Source organism: Neltuma alba, unplaced genomic scaffold (genome assembly GCF_004799145.2).
Source record: "Neltuma alba isolate B1F8T4 unplaced genomic scaffold, ASM479914v2 tig00012357_pilon, whole genome shotgun sequence".
In the NCBI taxonomy this organism is placed as follows: domain Eukaryota; kingdom Viridiplantae; phylum Streptophyta; class Magnoliopsida; order Fabales; family Fabaceae; genus Neltuma; species Neltuma alba.
The window spans coordinates 16,683-32,391 of record NW_021636864.1 but is presented as its reverse complement, the minus strand read 5'-3'; the positions used below and the strand labels follow the sequence as shown (position 1 = coordinate 32,391).

The 15,709-nt window shown below is 30.2% G+C and overlaps 1 protein-coding gene across 1 annotated transcript; it reads right to left on the bottom strand.

The window, feature by feature from the left end:
- Positions 1–12,001: 12,001 nt before the first annotated feature.
- On the bottom strand, positions 12,002–13,908 carry LOC114726285 (60S ribosomal protein L38). The gene is made up of 3 exons (XM_028912870.1): positions 13,815–13,908; positions 12,505–12,688; positions 12,002–12,216 (listed from the first exon to the last, which is right to left on the bottom strand). The coding sequence occupies exons 1-3, from the start codon at positions 13,815–13,817 to the stop codon at positions 12,194–12,196; spliced, it is 210 nt and encodes a 69-aa protein (XP_028768703.1). The 5' UTR covers positions 13,818–13,908; the 3' UTR covers positions 12,002–12,193.
- Positions 13,909–15,709: the final 1,801 nt, after the last annotated feature.

Here is a 15,709-nt window from a genome sequence, read left to right as displayed (position 1 = left end):
AGTTGGACAGGAAGAAATTCAAAACTTGAACAATGTGTTTCTTCTCCAGAAACTGAAGTTTTGAACTCCCATTCAAAGGTAATGCCGGAGTAAAACGAAGAAAACAAAGCAATAAATAGTTCTCAATATCTGAACCACCATTGCTACTAGAGATTGCCAGCAGGTTAGTTGGATTGCTACTGTGAGTCCGTGACTTGTTTATGTCGCAAAGGTGCGACGGGTCGAGGTCAAGAACAGTGCTGGAAAATGGACAGGTGGTTTTCCTTTTGTTTCTTTTTCAGCATGTCACCTAACAACAATAATTGAAACTTTATTGAATATAATTATAAGAAATTATAATCCAAAATTTTTTAACCAACTATAATTCAAATTTTATAGTTACTAATTGTAAATAAATAGTAAATAGTAAGTGGTTTTACTTTGTCTTCTCTTTAAAAGGGAAAAAAAAATCATTCCATACATCATTACTGTATAACTCAAACGTTGTAGTCAAATAATTTTTTGTTGAAATTATATTTATTTCAAAAACATCAATGATTATATTTGCAAGCTAAACTATTGACTTCAACTAGAAATTTGAAATATTTGCCAATGATTCGCGAATCCCTTGGCAGTTGGTACGTTATCCTTTCTAGGGACCCGTTTGGTTAAAGAGTCGATTGAAATGAAAATAAATGAAAAAGAATGGGGGAAAAAAAAATTCTGGCCACATGGGTGTTTGATTCACTGTAGAATTGAAAATGGGTTTAATAAAAAATTTATATTTGGTTGGATGACAAGAGGTTAAAAAATTGAGCTATTTCACCGTATTGCCCTTAATGAAAGAATATAATATTATTAAATAAAAATACCTTTTTTATAAAAAAAGGATATAAATAAAAAAATTCTTTTTAACCGTAAAATTATAATTTAAATAAACATCATGATTATTAAATACATATAAATCACCCAATATTAAATAATTAAAGAATAAATAAATAAAATTAAATAACAAAGTGTAAATAAAATATATTTAAAAAAAAGCAAAATACTCAATTTGAATATGAAACAAAAATATAGATATTACTCTTCTGGTCCTATTTATAAGTCACTTTCAGCATATTTCACACAGTCTAAAGAAAACATTAAACTTCATTAATTCCCATTTAAAATTCAACAACTTCTCAATTTGATCCCTATTTAATATGCATTATACTGCATATAAACAAAATCAATACAATAATAAATGAGGAGTAAAAGTATATATCTATACAAAAATTTTCTCTTAGTGCTCTATAAATAGAACTAAAAAATATCTTCTCTCTCTGCTCTATAAATAGAACTAGAAGAGTATATAAAAATCATACATTCTAATTTTGGTTCGTGAGATGATAAATTTTTTTTTTCAATTCCTTGTTTATATTTTTAAGTCGATCACATTTGTCTTTAAATCATAAGATGTAATATGATAAGGAGAGAACATATCTTTATTAATTTAAATACAAAGTAGACAAATGACATATCAATTAAAAGATTACTGAGACTAATTTCTAATTTAACATCCTAATTTTCATATATCTAATATTTAAACAAATTTTTATAGAATAAGTAGAGGTTAAATACACATATATGTAATTAAAATAATTCTGATTTTGTGTGTGTGTATGAGAAAATGAATAAAATAGCGATGTTAAGAAGTGCCACATTGATTAAATGATAGGAAGTAGATAAAATAGCAATGTTAAGAAGTCCCACATCAACTAAATGATGAGAAGAGGAAGCTCTAGGAGCCTATATATAGGTGGTAGTAGGGAAGAGTGAAAGATGAACCAAATAATTTTCGCACAAAACTGAGATAGTCTCAGTAAAGTGCTGTTTACGGTTCTGTAAACGGTTGGATCGGGCTGCAATTTGGTCAACTGATCCTAGACTTCAAACTTGTTAGTTTCAACGGTTAGATTAATAATTAGACTTCTATAGTAAGAATAAATTAACTCATATTGAGGTTATCCATCTAAATTCTTTGAAGATAGAACATAAGTTATAAATTGAGGGTTCTCTATCTAGGTTGTGAATTTGGTGCTTCAAATGATATAATTTAATAATTAAAGATAACATAAGTTAAGGGAGCCTAGGAATTGAATATAAATCATCATATATATGTTCTTACCCCAAACCTTAGAAAAAAAAAGCCTTTCGAGCTAGAATTTTGAGTAACAGCTGGATGTAGTAGAGGGAGTGTTAAAGGTTAGAAATTTGTGAGTAGTTTACTTTAATACTGTAGAAATAATGTTTTAATTTCAATTGTAGATATAAATCCTATTGTGGCATTTTCAAGTAAGGGCCTTGTTTGTGCTTGATTGTTAGCTAGGAGACCAAGTAACTAAATTTCTATCTGTTACATGCATTGGTATGAGGTTGGTGAGTAATTTTATAACCAAGTTTCGTATGCATATATTATGTTTTGTATGAATGGTCTTGTGGGATACTGTTTTGAAAAGGATTGAAATCGTTTGTATTGTTGGAAATTAATGATTATGACTATGAGATGTTATTCTGGAATTTGATTGATTATGCATATAAATGTGTTATTTTAAACCTGTGCATCTAGTTTGGGTGGGGAAAGGAGATGATTGGAGTTATTGAGATTTATATACTTACCACGTGGTATTGGCCTCCATACGAAGCTCTATGGTTGGCCACTATTATTGTCCCACTAGTTCTTTGAGGGACTGCGACACCCCACTAGTTCTTCCAGAGGGGACTCATGGTCCACCAAGTGCTCTGTGGTCTTTGGCCGGTTCATATCACTCGAGTGGTGAGCTTGTCAAAGTAGCCAGTCAAATGGAAAGAACTTAGCCTATGGGTCCAGTCTGCGGAAATAAGGAGGATATAAAGATGAATTTGGGCTCATGGATTTCATATGACATGGTATCTTCATTGATGTTTATATCTTTTGAATAAATGAAAAGTATGTTATCTCTTTTGAAATCATCAATTGCATGAGATTGGCAGATATATTTGACCTATATGGTTATTGTGAGTTCAACTTTAGATAAGTGTCTATTGACTATTATTAACTCTGTGTATCCCACCTGACACCTCGCTAGCCCATGCTAGTGTGTGTGATAGGTAGGATTTAGTTACTGAGACGTTGTCTCATCCCTATTGTTTAACATTTTTCAGGTGAAAGCTTTAAAGGAGGGACGTCAAGGAAGGCTCGGGAGGAGTAAAGCTACATTAGCAACTTGTAGCATCTCCTCAATTTATGAGCTATGTTGTATCCTGTATATTGCCACCTTAGGATAAATTGGTTTTAATTGATTCATGCATTACTATTTCTTATGTCCTTTGAGTGTACTATTGTGGTATGTGTGTTAGTAAGTGGCCGGAGGCCTAGGATCGTATATTCGCATGTGATTTGTTTATGAATTTATTATAAAGTATGAATTAAGATTTAATTTTTAATATTTTGATTTATGAGCTATATTATATGTTGTTTTGTAACCAGGTTAGATAGATTGATCCTTTCTTATATAGTTTGTATTTAAATGAGTTAAGAAAAGTTCTTTTATCCGTGATAGGATGTATGATTGGGTGCTGCTCTTTTCTATCATAGATAACAATATTATATAATTAGTTAGTGTAGATGATTGTGATATAATTTGAGTTCGTATTTAGCATGCTTTGGTTATAAAAAGTTATTTCTTAAAGTTACTATAAAAAAATTAGATTTATCTGTTTATTTAGGAAGGTTCTTTCATCTAACGTAACAGGACCCATTCAAAAACTCTTTTTATTTTAAATTCAAGTCCAGTAAAATTAAAGCTTTAATATTATGACAAGAAAGAAGTAGGCAAACTCAAATTTGATGCAGTAATTTCAATTTCAAATTCAAATTCAAATTTACTCAAGAAAAATTTAAATTTTCTTTCATAGCATTCGAATTTGTTCAAGTATATTTCATGTTGTTTAAGCATATTCTAACTTCCAGACAAAATTTCAATTTACCTACATGGTACTTAAACCCTTAATTATACCCTGTTTTCAATGCACAAAACAAAGTAAGTTTCAGGTTGCTTATGCATGACACCCCCCCCCCCAAAAATCTTTGGGTCTGGTTCTAGCAAATAATAACCAAATTAAATTAATAATCAATTCTAGCAATTCATATTGTGGAATATAAAAATACAGTTCTCGCCATACTCTTGTTGATTTCATCTTGCCATATTCTTGTGACTACTTATCTTGCCGTACTCTTGCATTCCATGCCACACGTAATGGCCTCTCACAATACAAGGATACTGGATGGTTGCAATGCTTTTGAACTCTTAACTCCATCATCTACAAAATTTTTACCAATTCGTCTTGAATTTTCAAGTCGATTCAAATACCAAACTCAAATTAATTCTAACCTCATGAGTTTTTAAATGCTATAATAGGAGTCAAATGATGTTAAGTTCAGGAATGATACTTGTTGTCCCGAAAGTCCATGCTTGCAGAAGAGTCTTCACCCTCACTAAATTTTTCCCCACAATACTCTGTCTACAGATTTCATGAGGGTCCAATCTTATCAAGGGCGAATGGGTCATTGGCTATTTTACACGGGCAACTGAAAATTAATTCCCACCACTTTGCTGCTCTTTAAAGAAAAATCATGATCCCATCTTATTTCCTCGCCAACCTCTTCTTTCAACCAAGCGATCACCGCCTCTGAAAAATTTTAATTTTCCATTTCCTTCACTAGAATTTCCTTGAACCAAATGGCCCTATTCTAATGCTGCGTCAATGCTAACTAGAAACACTGGTCTTTTCTCATATTTTTTTTAAAAAACAAACACTGGCCTTTTTTTTTCCCCTCTTTTAGCCAACGGAAACACTGGTCTTTTTAGATACTAGTATAAAAAAATCAAATACCATTTTGGTTCATCAAAGTTAAACCAATGGTTCATCACTTCATTACATTTCAACACCCTTCTAATTCAGGCGTCCCCACTCTTTAGCTAGTAGCTCTTCAAATGGGTTTTGAAACATGACGCGTTTTCTGAGACGGGGCATGTTTAAATGCCACCAAAATGTGCCGTATCACTGCATCATTTTACATAATTGAGGAATCAACATAATATCTAACCCTTCTTAAGCTAAAACTTACTTGACTATAAGTGTGTCTAGATTAACAGTGACAAAACTGACCTTTATTCTATCTGACTTTTATAAAAATAGATAAAAATAAAGGTCAGTTATTGTAATATAATTTATCTTTGAATTGACGTTTTTAAAAAATCAACTTAAAAAGTTAAAACTTGTTTAGATGGATAATCAAAAAAATAAATTTAGATGTAAAACTGAAAACGACATGAGTTTTTATTTAAAAAAACTCAATTAATTAATTTGAGAAGATTGAGAAAATTAAATAAATTACTATAAAGCATTTATATTTAATTAATTTACTTGACTGATAAAGTAATATATAATTTAATAATATATATAAATATTTTAGAAAGATCATAAAATATATAATATAATTAAGTAATTATTTATTTTTTTAATCTACTCAAATTAATCTATTAAGGTATTATATTAAGGAGCAAATGTCATATATTATATATATACAATTTGTAAATATTTGAAAACAAATAGTTATATATTTAATAAATAAATATATAAAAATTACAAATAAAAACAAATAATTAAAAGATTAAAGGCAATAGTTGGACAGGAAGAAATTCAAAACTTGAACAATGCGTTTCTTCTCCAGAAACTGAAGTTTTGAACTCCCATTCAAAGGTAATGCCGGAGTAAAATGAAGAAAACAAAGCAATAAATAGTTCTCTTTTTTTTTTTTGACCAAGAATAAATAGTTCTCAATATCTGAACAACCATGCTACTAGATATTGCCAGCAGGTTAGTTGGGTTGCTACTGTGAGTCCGTGACTCCTTTATGTCGCAAGGGTGTGACAGGTCGAGGTCGAGAACAGTGCTGGAAAATGGACAGGTGGTTTTCCTTTTGTTTCTTTTTCAGCATGTCATAACAACAGTAATTGAAAATTGATTGCATATAATTATAAGAAATTATAAGCCAAATTGTTTAACCAACTAGAATTCAAATTTTATAGTTACTAATTGTAAATATATAAGTAAAATACTAAGTGGTTTTACTTTGTCTTCTCTTTAAAAGGAAAAAAAAAAAATCATTCCATACATCATTACTGTATAACTCAAACGTTGTAGTCAAATAATTTTTTGTTCTGGTAAAAAAAAGTCAAATAATTTTTTGTTGAAATTATATTTATTTCAAAAACATCAATGATTATATTTGCAAGCTAAACTATTTACTTCAACCAGAAATTTGAAATATTTGCCAATGATTCGCGAATCCCTTGGCAGTTGTTGGCACGTTATCCTTTCTAGGACCCGTTTGGTTAAAGAATCGATTGAAATGAAAATAATGAAAAAGAATTGGAAAAAAATAAAAAATAAAAATTTAGGTTAAAGAATCGATTGAAATGAAAAAAAATGAAAAAGAATTGGCTATTTTACACGGGCAACTGAAAATTAATTCCCACCACTTTGCTGCTCTTTAAAGAAAAATCATGATCCCATTTTATTTCCTTTCCAACCTCTTCTTTCAACCAAGCGATCACCGCCTCTGAAAAATTTTAGTTTTCCATTTCCTTCACTAGAATTTCCTTGAACCAAACGGCCCTATTCTAATGCTGTGTCAATGCTAACTAGAAACACTGGTATTTTCTCTTCTTTTTTTTTTTTTAAACACAAACACTGGCCTTTTTTGTTTTTTGGTTTTTGTTTTCCCTTTTAGCCAACAGAAACACTGGTCTTTTTGGATACTAGTATAAAAAAATCAAATACCATTTTGGTTCATCAAAGTTAAACCAATGGTTCATTACTTCATTACCTTTCAACACCCTTCTAATTCAGGCGTCCCCACTCTTCAGCCAGTGGCTCTTCAAATGGGTTTTGAAATATGACACGTTTTCTGAGACGGGGCATGTTTAAATACCCACCAAAATGCGCTGTATCACTGTATCATTTTACATAATTGAGGAATCAACATAATATCTAACCCTTCTTAATCTCAAACTTACTTGACTATAAGTGTGTTTGGATTAACAATGAGAAAACTGACGTTTATTCTATCTGATTTTTGTAAAAATAGATAAAAATAAAAGTCAATTATTGTAATATAATTTATCTTCATATTGATGTTTCTAAAAAATCAATTTAAAAAGTTAAAACTTGTTTAGATAGATAATTAAAAAGTAAATTTAGATGTAAAATTGAAAATGACATGAGTTTTTTTTTAAAAAAAACTCAATTAACTAATTTGAGAAGATTGAAAAAATTAAATAAATTACTATAAAGTATTTATATTTAATTAATTTAATTGACTGATAAAGTAATATATAATTTAATAATATACATAAATATTTTAGAAAGATCATAGAATATATAATATAATTAAGTAATTATTTAGTTTTTTTCATCTACTCAAATTAATCTATTAAGGTCTTATATCAAGGAGCAAATATGATATATTATATATATACAACTTGTAAATATATTTAAAAACAAATAATTATATATATTTAATAAATAAATATATAAAAATTACAAATAAAAACAAATAATTAAAAGATTAAAGGCAGTAGAAAATCTAATTAAAAAGGAAAAATAGCAAAAAAAGACCCTGGAATTTGAAAAACGCAGATAAGGACCCATGACAACTTCATTATAATTATTGTTAAAAGCTATAGTGAAGTTGTCACGGGTCCTTATCTGTGTTTTAAAAATTCCAGAGTCTTTAATACGATTTTTCTAATTAAAAAAGTCAAATTAAAAAAAAACATAAAACACAGCCACAAAAAAAAAACCTTAAAACCCAGCCCACATTCACATAGTACAATAAGAGAGAAGAGGGAGGCTTCATTTTGAGAAAAGAAAGGAGGACAAATCTGGAAAGTACTCATGCAACCCAACGAAACCCAGCTCACCTAACGTGAAAGTAAAAAACAAAAAACAAATAGCCGCAGCCCTGACACAGGTTATGAAGCAAAATAACTTGCAGGGAAAATGACAGAGGTCCCATGTAACACAAAATACTACAAAAAGGTCTTAGAAATTTTGGTGATAATTCTGAAGTCCCAAAGGGACTTGAGTGCAATTTGGTGAATTGTAAAAAGACGCCTCTGCCCCTGGTGAGATGCACCCACAGTAACTGAAAGCTGCCCTGTTTTTCAGTCTGAAAATCGGCACTCAATATGCAGGAAGTAAGAGGGAAAAAAACCCAAACTTCATTCTGCTTCTTCTTCCATTCTCATCTAAAAATTTCATCCACTCCGTTAATGTCAATCATTAGCAAAAATCGCTTGTGTTTTTGGTTTGGTGTGTGTTTCGTCATTCAAGTTGGGATTTTATTATAGATGGATAGAGTGATTATGGGTGCTCTGTTTCTGGGTATATTGTAGGTGGGTTAAAGGTGGGCTTGCTCTATCTAGGCATGGTTCAGGGAATTGATGAGAAAGATAAAGGTTGGTGTGGTTAGAAACCCTTACTGCGAAATAGGAAAATATGTTGTCAATATGGGTTGCGACAGTAGTCAATATAGCTCATTGACTTGTCAATAGTAACAGTGTTGTGCAGATTTACATTAACTGATTTTTTAAATTTTTTATACAAAGGCCATGACCTTCTATACCCTTGAGTCATTGGTAGAGGTTACAAAAAGAAGAAGAAGAGGCAATGAAGAATGGTGAGCAGTCACATGAGGCAAAAGAAAAAAAAATGAAAAAAAAAAAAAAAAGCCACTTTGATCTCAGATAAATGATGGCAGAAGAATTTTCTTGTAAATGGAAGTGACATATTTTTTTTTTGTAAATGTCACAATACACTCAAATAATTAATTTGATACTGGTTATATGCAACTATATGTTTTTTTAATGGTTATGAAATTGGTTACATGTATATAAAGTTGTACATGAAAGTTAGCTGTGTATTACATTCTGATGCATAGTTAGTTGTCATTATCTGCACCTTTTATTGTCAATATATGCTTCGTCACTTGTCACTCACTGTACCATTAGTTGTCAATTAATGTGCTGATATAAATTTGAAAAAAAAAAGATTTTACGTTACATAATATTATATAACGTCATACAATATCACTAATTCCTCAAAACGAATTCATTTTTTTAATAATGTGATATATAATCGTTATTAAGAGTCAGTCGCCACTGATATGAAGTCATAAAATCACTTATTATGAATAGCGCATTCACTTGTTAATGGTGGTATTGTGATTTGTCAATAACGTCGTTGTGAATCTGCTTAAGTTTTGGGGGGGGAAAATGTTATTTAATTAACATAAATTTCAGCAACACATTTTGATTATGATATGATATAAGATGATATAATAATTCTATTTTAAGTGAAATATAATAGAATTGCAAATTTGAATTAATGTTCATTGCATCAATTGCTAATGTTTGCATCTTGACTTATTAACAGTGGTACAATAACTTGACAATTTTCCTGTTGACATGTATGATTTTGAGAATTGGTTTACTTTTTGTTTTTTTAGAAATAAATATTATAACCCTAAAGAGACATGAATACCACAACAATCATTATAAAAAATGTTCAATATTAAAAGATTAAGTAGTCCTTATTATAAACCAGAACAAAGAAAGTAACTTAGGTTAGCAAAAAAGAAAACTCATGTATCAATATAGACATTATATAACTTCAATTCACATTTTTTTAAAACTTATATCAGCAAATAAATTAACAAATGATAATACAATCATTGACAAGTTACACTAAGACCATTAACAAGTGAATATGTTGTTCATGACAAGTAATTTTATGACTTCATATCAGTGATGATTGACTTTTAATAACTACTACCTCCGGTCTTAATTATAAGACCCAATTGACTAATTTGGGGAGACTTAGAAACTTAGTTAAGTTAGTTATTTGTAATGAATAGGTATTATTTTTCCTAAAATATCCTTGCCAACCAAGTTTATTATTTAGAACTATTATTACATTATTAGAAGGACTATCTTAGAAAAAATAGATAAATATGAGCGATAAAGTAGATTGGAGTGTTATATTTAGGACTAGAATAAAAGTCAAACAAAGTCTTATATTAAGGACCAGAGGCAGTATTTTATATCACATTATAAAAAATGGATTAGTTTTGAGGAATTAGTGATATTGTATGACGGTGTATAACATCATGTAACGTAAAATCATTTTTTTTAAAAAATTATATTAGCACATTAATTGACAACTAATGGTACAGTGAGTGACGAGTGATGAAACATATATTGATAATAAAGGGTACAGATAATGACAATTAACTATGTATCAGAATGTAATAAACAGCTAACTTTCATTTATTACATCATATACATGTAATTACACCAATTTCATAACCCATTAAAAAAAAATATAATTGCATGTATCTAGTATCCAATTAATTGTTTGTGTGTATTGTGACATTTACAAAAAAAAAATTCATGCCACTTCTATTTACAAAAAAATTATTTTGCCATCATTTATCTAGGATTAAAGTGGTTTTTTTTTTTTTCATTTTTTTATCTTTTGCCTTATGTGACTGCTCACCCTCCTTCGTTGTTTTTTCTCCCTCTTTTTGTAACCTCTACTAATAAGTCAAGGGTATAGAAGGTTATCGCCTTTGTGTGAAAAATTTAAAAAATTAGTTAATTTAAATCTATACAACAGTATTACTATTGACAAGTCAAAGAGTTATATTGATAACTATCACGATCTATATTGACAACATATTTTCCTATTTCACAGTAAGTTTCTAATCATATCAACCTTCATCTTTCTCATCAATTCCCTCTGAATCATGCCCAGACAAAGGAAGCCCACTTTTCACAACCACTCACAATATATCCAGAAACAGAATATCCCTAATCACCCTAACCCATGTATAATAAAACCCCAACTTGAATGACCAAATACACACCAAAACCAAAAACACAAGCGATTTTTGCCAATGATTGATGCTAATGAAATGGATGAGATTTTATATGGAAATGGGAGAAGAAGCAGAATAAAATTTGGGTTTTTCCCTCTTGTTTCCTGTGTATTGAGTGCTGATTTTCAGACTGAAAAACAGGATAGCATTTAGTTACTGTGGTTGCATCTCATCAGGAACAGAAACATCTTTTTACAATTCATCAAATTGCACTCAAGTCCTTTTGGAACTTCAGAATCATTACCAAATTTCCTGAAACCATTTTGTAGTATCTTGTGTTGCATGGGACCTTCAGTGTTATTTTCCCTAACTTATGAGCTACTGCTGATCCCAACAAGAAAATTTGACTAAGGGTGTGTTTGGATGAAACCAAACCGTGATTTGGAAAAGTGATTCTGGAGAATAGATTCTGGGGAAAATAGATTCTGTGAAGAATAGATTTTGTAAAAAAGTGATTCTGAGAAGTGAGAGTGTTTGGATAGTTGTTATCAGAAACACTTTTATATATACAAATTACTAAAAAAAAGACATAAGTTAATATGATAATTACAGAAAAAATAGATTTTATGATATATTTTAATTTGAAGGAATAAAATTGTTAATAATCTGTTTTTTACAACCTAATTAAATAATACATAAATAATATAATTAATAAATAATTAATGTGTAATATATTTTTATAAATATAATTAAAATTATATTTTAAAAAATATGTTTATAAAAAAAAAATAAGATACATATTATATAAGCCCTCACACTCTCTCTTTTTTTTTTTCCAAAAGCAAAAAATTTTGCTTTTTCCAAACCATGGTTTTGGAGTCCAAAACCATGGTTTTGACCCAAAACCATGGTTTTGGGTTTTTTGGAGGGGGTGTTTGGGTAGATTATTCCCCAAACCATGGTTTGGGGTGTCACCCAAACACACCTTAACGTAGCTTTGTTCTACTGAACGTACGTTTGGCACCCCAATCGGCAATCCAAACATAGCCTATATATCCAGACAAAACGAAATTTCATTCCTTTTCCAAATAAGCGGCCCACAAAATCATGTTTAAAGACAAAAATACACCATCCAAACATGGCAGCAAACCATTCTCTTGATACAAGGCACTAGAGAATAACTAAGAAACCAACACCAAAATAAAACATAAGAAACAAAAAAAACCGTTTGCTCTTCCATAGCTCTCACAGATCTTGAACGCTCAAACCTGCGATCAAAAAGAGGAATACAAGTTATAGTGTGGCATCCAATATGACACAGCACCCAAAGAAGGCATGAACATTTATATAAAACAGACACAACATAAAAGTTTCAATTGTCTCTGTGTAATTTCAATCACTGTGACATCTGTCTAGATGCAGGTGGCTTATTCTTTAAAATGTCAAGTTCAGTATGAATGCATGTACAATTACGCTCATTTGTACCAATGTATAGACTACAGAGGATCCAACTGACATTCATCAAATAAAGGACGGGACCATTCATCTTTTCTAACCCGGAGGAAGTGATTGCTTCAACTTATCAGCCTTCTCTGGGTCAAACACACAAAGTGTGTACAAATACTTGGAGCATCGGACCTTGAATTTGACAACATCTCGACTCCTCTTGATTTTCACTGACCTTGCATCCTTCCTTCTTGCAGTAAGGAGGAAATCCTTAATCTCGTGGATTTGCTTAGGCTGCGTAGAATGCACAACATTTTTATTTTTTATATTCTTATCTAAGAGAAATGTTAATGTTAATATGCTGAGAACTATCAGAATTTGACACATATTATGACAAGCACTGAAATCAAACCCATATCATGTTTTAAAGCGCTAATCTGTAATCACATCATGCATTGTTGGCGGGAAAAAAAATTGAGACTAAATTTTGAAGAATCAACAACGTCTTCAAACATGTTATCACATCCTGCAAAACATCAATTGACAAGCCCAGATCTTCTAACACCATAGATTAACAAATTGAAAATTGCAATGCAACTTTAAGTGTCAGCGTAGACATATAAAAAAGGACCCGAACCAGTAATATGCACGTTCAATCATAAAAGAACCTATAGCAGCAAGAAGACTAGCTAAAAGTAACGATGAAATAAGAAGCTATAACTAATTAGCTGATACAGTAACTGACTTCTGTCTAATTCAATTCCTACAGCTGGGTATACAAACCCCAACAACGAATTCAACGAGTAATTAAACAGATACCCAAAAGTTGAGAAGCTATGACTAATTAGCAGCGGTTGATAAAATAGCTGATTTCTATGAAATTAAACATCTACATCCGGAAATACATAAGCCCCCCAAAGAATTCAGTGAAGATCTCAGAAAATGCACGTAACACACTGCTTTTAGGGTTCATAGTAGAGCTCCTCTTGATCTTAACTATATACACGCCATTTATAAGCAACAAAATATTTTAGCCTTCATATTCATATTATAAGGATAACAACACACTTCCAATTTCCAAATTCCCTTCATTCCCGTTTTCTGTCATTTTCTACAAATTAACTCCAGTACGGTTTTCTATTCATTCTACAACGAGTCCAAGGAAAGGGGGGGGGGGAACCAGAGAGAGAACAAGTTATCATTCGACCTTCCGTTTTTTAAGTAGAAAAGTCCAGCCATTACAAATTCAACCCAGATTCAACAGAGTGAAGAACGTATCATTCAAATCCCCAACAGAAAAGAGACATGCATCATGTCCCGTTTCATTATACTTCATTTAAGCCATAAGGTAGGGAAGCAGAATGTACATATCACGAATCGCTAATCAACAGAATGAAAATTGCAGAGAGGAAGAAAATACCATGATGAGAAGGCCGACGTCTGCTCTAGAGTACGAATGCCAAGCAAAAGATCAAACAAGGCTTGGGGGAACTGAAAGTAGAAAGGTATGTAGGCGAATTGCAACCGCTAGTAAACCCTACCCTAGATTTGACTCGCAAAGCCCAAAACACTTTTAACGGCCTAATCCTCTCTTCAGAGGCCCGCACCATATTTAAATGAACTTTGGGCTTAAGCTTAAAAACATTTTAAAACTTGGACTTATGTTGTGGCCAATTGTCCATTGAGGGTAAAAAAATAGAAAGCACCAAAGATTTCTATAATTTTTTCCTACTGTTGAATTTGGTCCCTTTAGCTTTATTTTTTTTGGTAAATATTTATAATTTTATCTGACTTTTAATCAGGTTTCTGTACTTTTTCTTGTTGTTAAATTATTATAGTTCCATTTAATTTTCATCAATTTTTTTTTTCAGTTTTTATAATTTTGTAAAAAAAGGTATCATTATTTGTATACAATAATAACCGCCATTCTAACTTTCATTCATGCAAGCCAGCCTTAATAAAGTTTTTTTTCTTCAGCAGGCCAAAAAAAAAATTTTTTTTCTTCATAAATACACATAGTAAAGTTTTGAAACTTTTCTTTTTCATATAATTGTCTATTGATTACAAAAAATAGAGTTAATTCGGGGGGGGGGGAAGATAAAAATGATTTTAAAAATAAATATAACATCGATCTCATGCCTCTGCTTTGAAAAATTATTGAATAATAATCATAAATTATGACATATATTATAAAAGAAAACAATTTCATAGAGTCTACTCTCTTAGTTAGAACTAGAATACTTCCTAAATGTAAAGGGGTAGTTAGGAAGTTAGTTTTTGGTAATAAATTTGTAAAACTTCAGTCTATTTTATCTATCATGTTTATTAATGTTCTTCAAACTAATTTATCTAACTCATAAAATGATATATATATATATATATAATCCAACGACATATAGGGATATTTTTAGGAGAATATGTCAATTTTGTTAAAATTAAATAATTTATTTAACTTTCTTAATATATCTAAGTAGTTAAGTAGTTTTCACTTTGGACCAAAAAAAAAGTTAAGTAGTTTTCACATAACGATGGGAGGAGTCTACCTTTATATTTCTGTTTTATTTGCTTTGTCTGTTTTTCTTTCTTTGTTTTTTTTTTTTTTAGGTAATCAACAAATTTGTCTTTTGAGTTCTATAAATTAACACACCATTGGTTTCATCAACAAAAAAAATGCTTCTGTTAAAATTTTTAATATTCACAAAATATATCAAACAATGACATGTTAAGTTTAATTTTCGAACTAATAACGATGGTCACAAAAATCATATTTTGACACTAATAGTATTAAGACTTAAGATTTCATGGCTGAAAAGTATTTTATAAAATTAAAGGACTAAATTAAAATTTGTTGTAAAATTAATAAACTAAACATTTACCAATTTTATTAATACAATAATACCACATAGATATAATGCCCATTTGTTTGAACTTAGAAATTACGAATGAGTGTGAGAAGCCTTTTTATAATACATATAATACACACCCTCGACAACAATTTAATTAATGAAAATTTTCCTTATTTTCTCGTAATTATTTTGTGGGAAATACTTGGAAAATTTGTGAGAACCTTTTTACTTCACTTCACTCCCCCAATATATGCTACCTTCCTTATGTATTTTCTCGCAAATGTCTCACGAAATATTGTTTTTAGGATAAAATTTACGGGAATTTTCATCAGAAATTGTAGTGATGTCATGGGAAATTCTTTTCATTAATGAATCCATGCAATTAAAATAGAAAAAGAAACAGAAAAATCTTCATTAAAAATTTTATTGATGAGAAGAACCTGATAAATTTCTATACATAAAGTTTTTG

Coding starts and splice junctions, on each gene's coding strand:
- LOC114726285 (XM_028912870.1), bottom strand. Junction 12,217..12,504: donor GAAGCAATCACTTCCTCCGG/GTTAGAAAAGAT, acceptor TTTTGATCGCAG/GTTTGAGCGTTCAAGATCTG.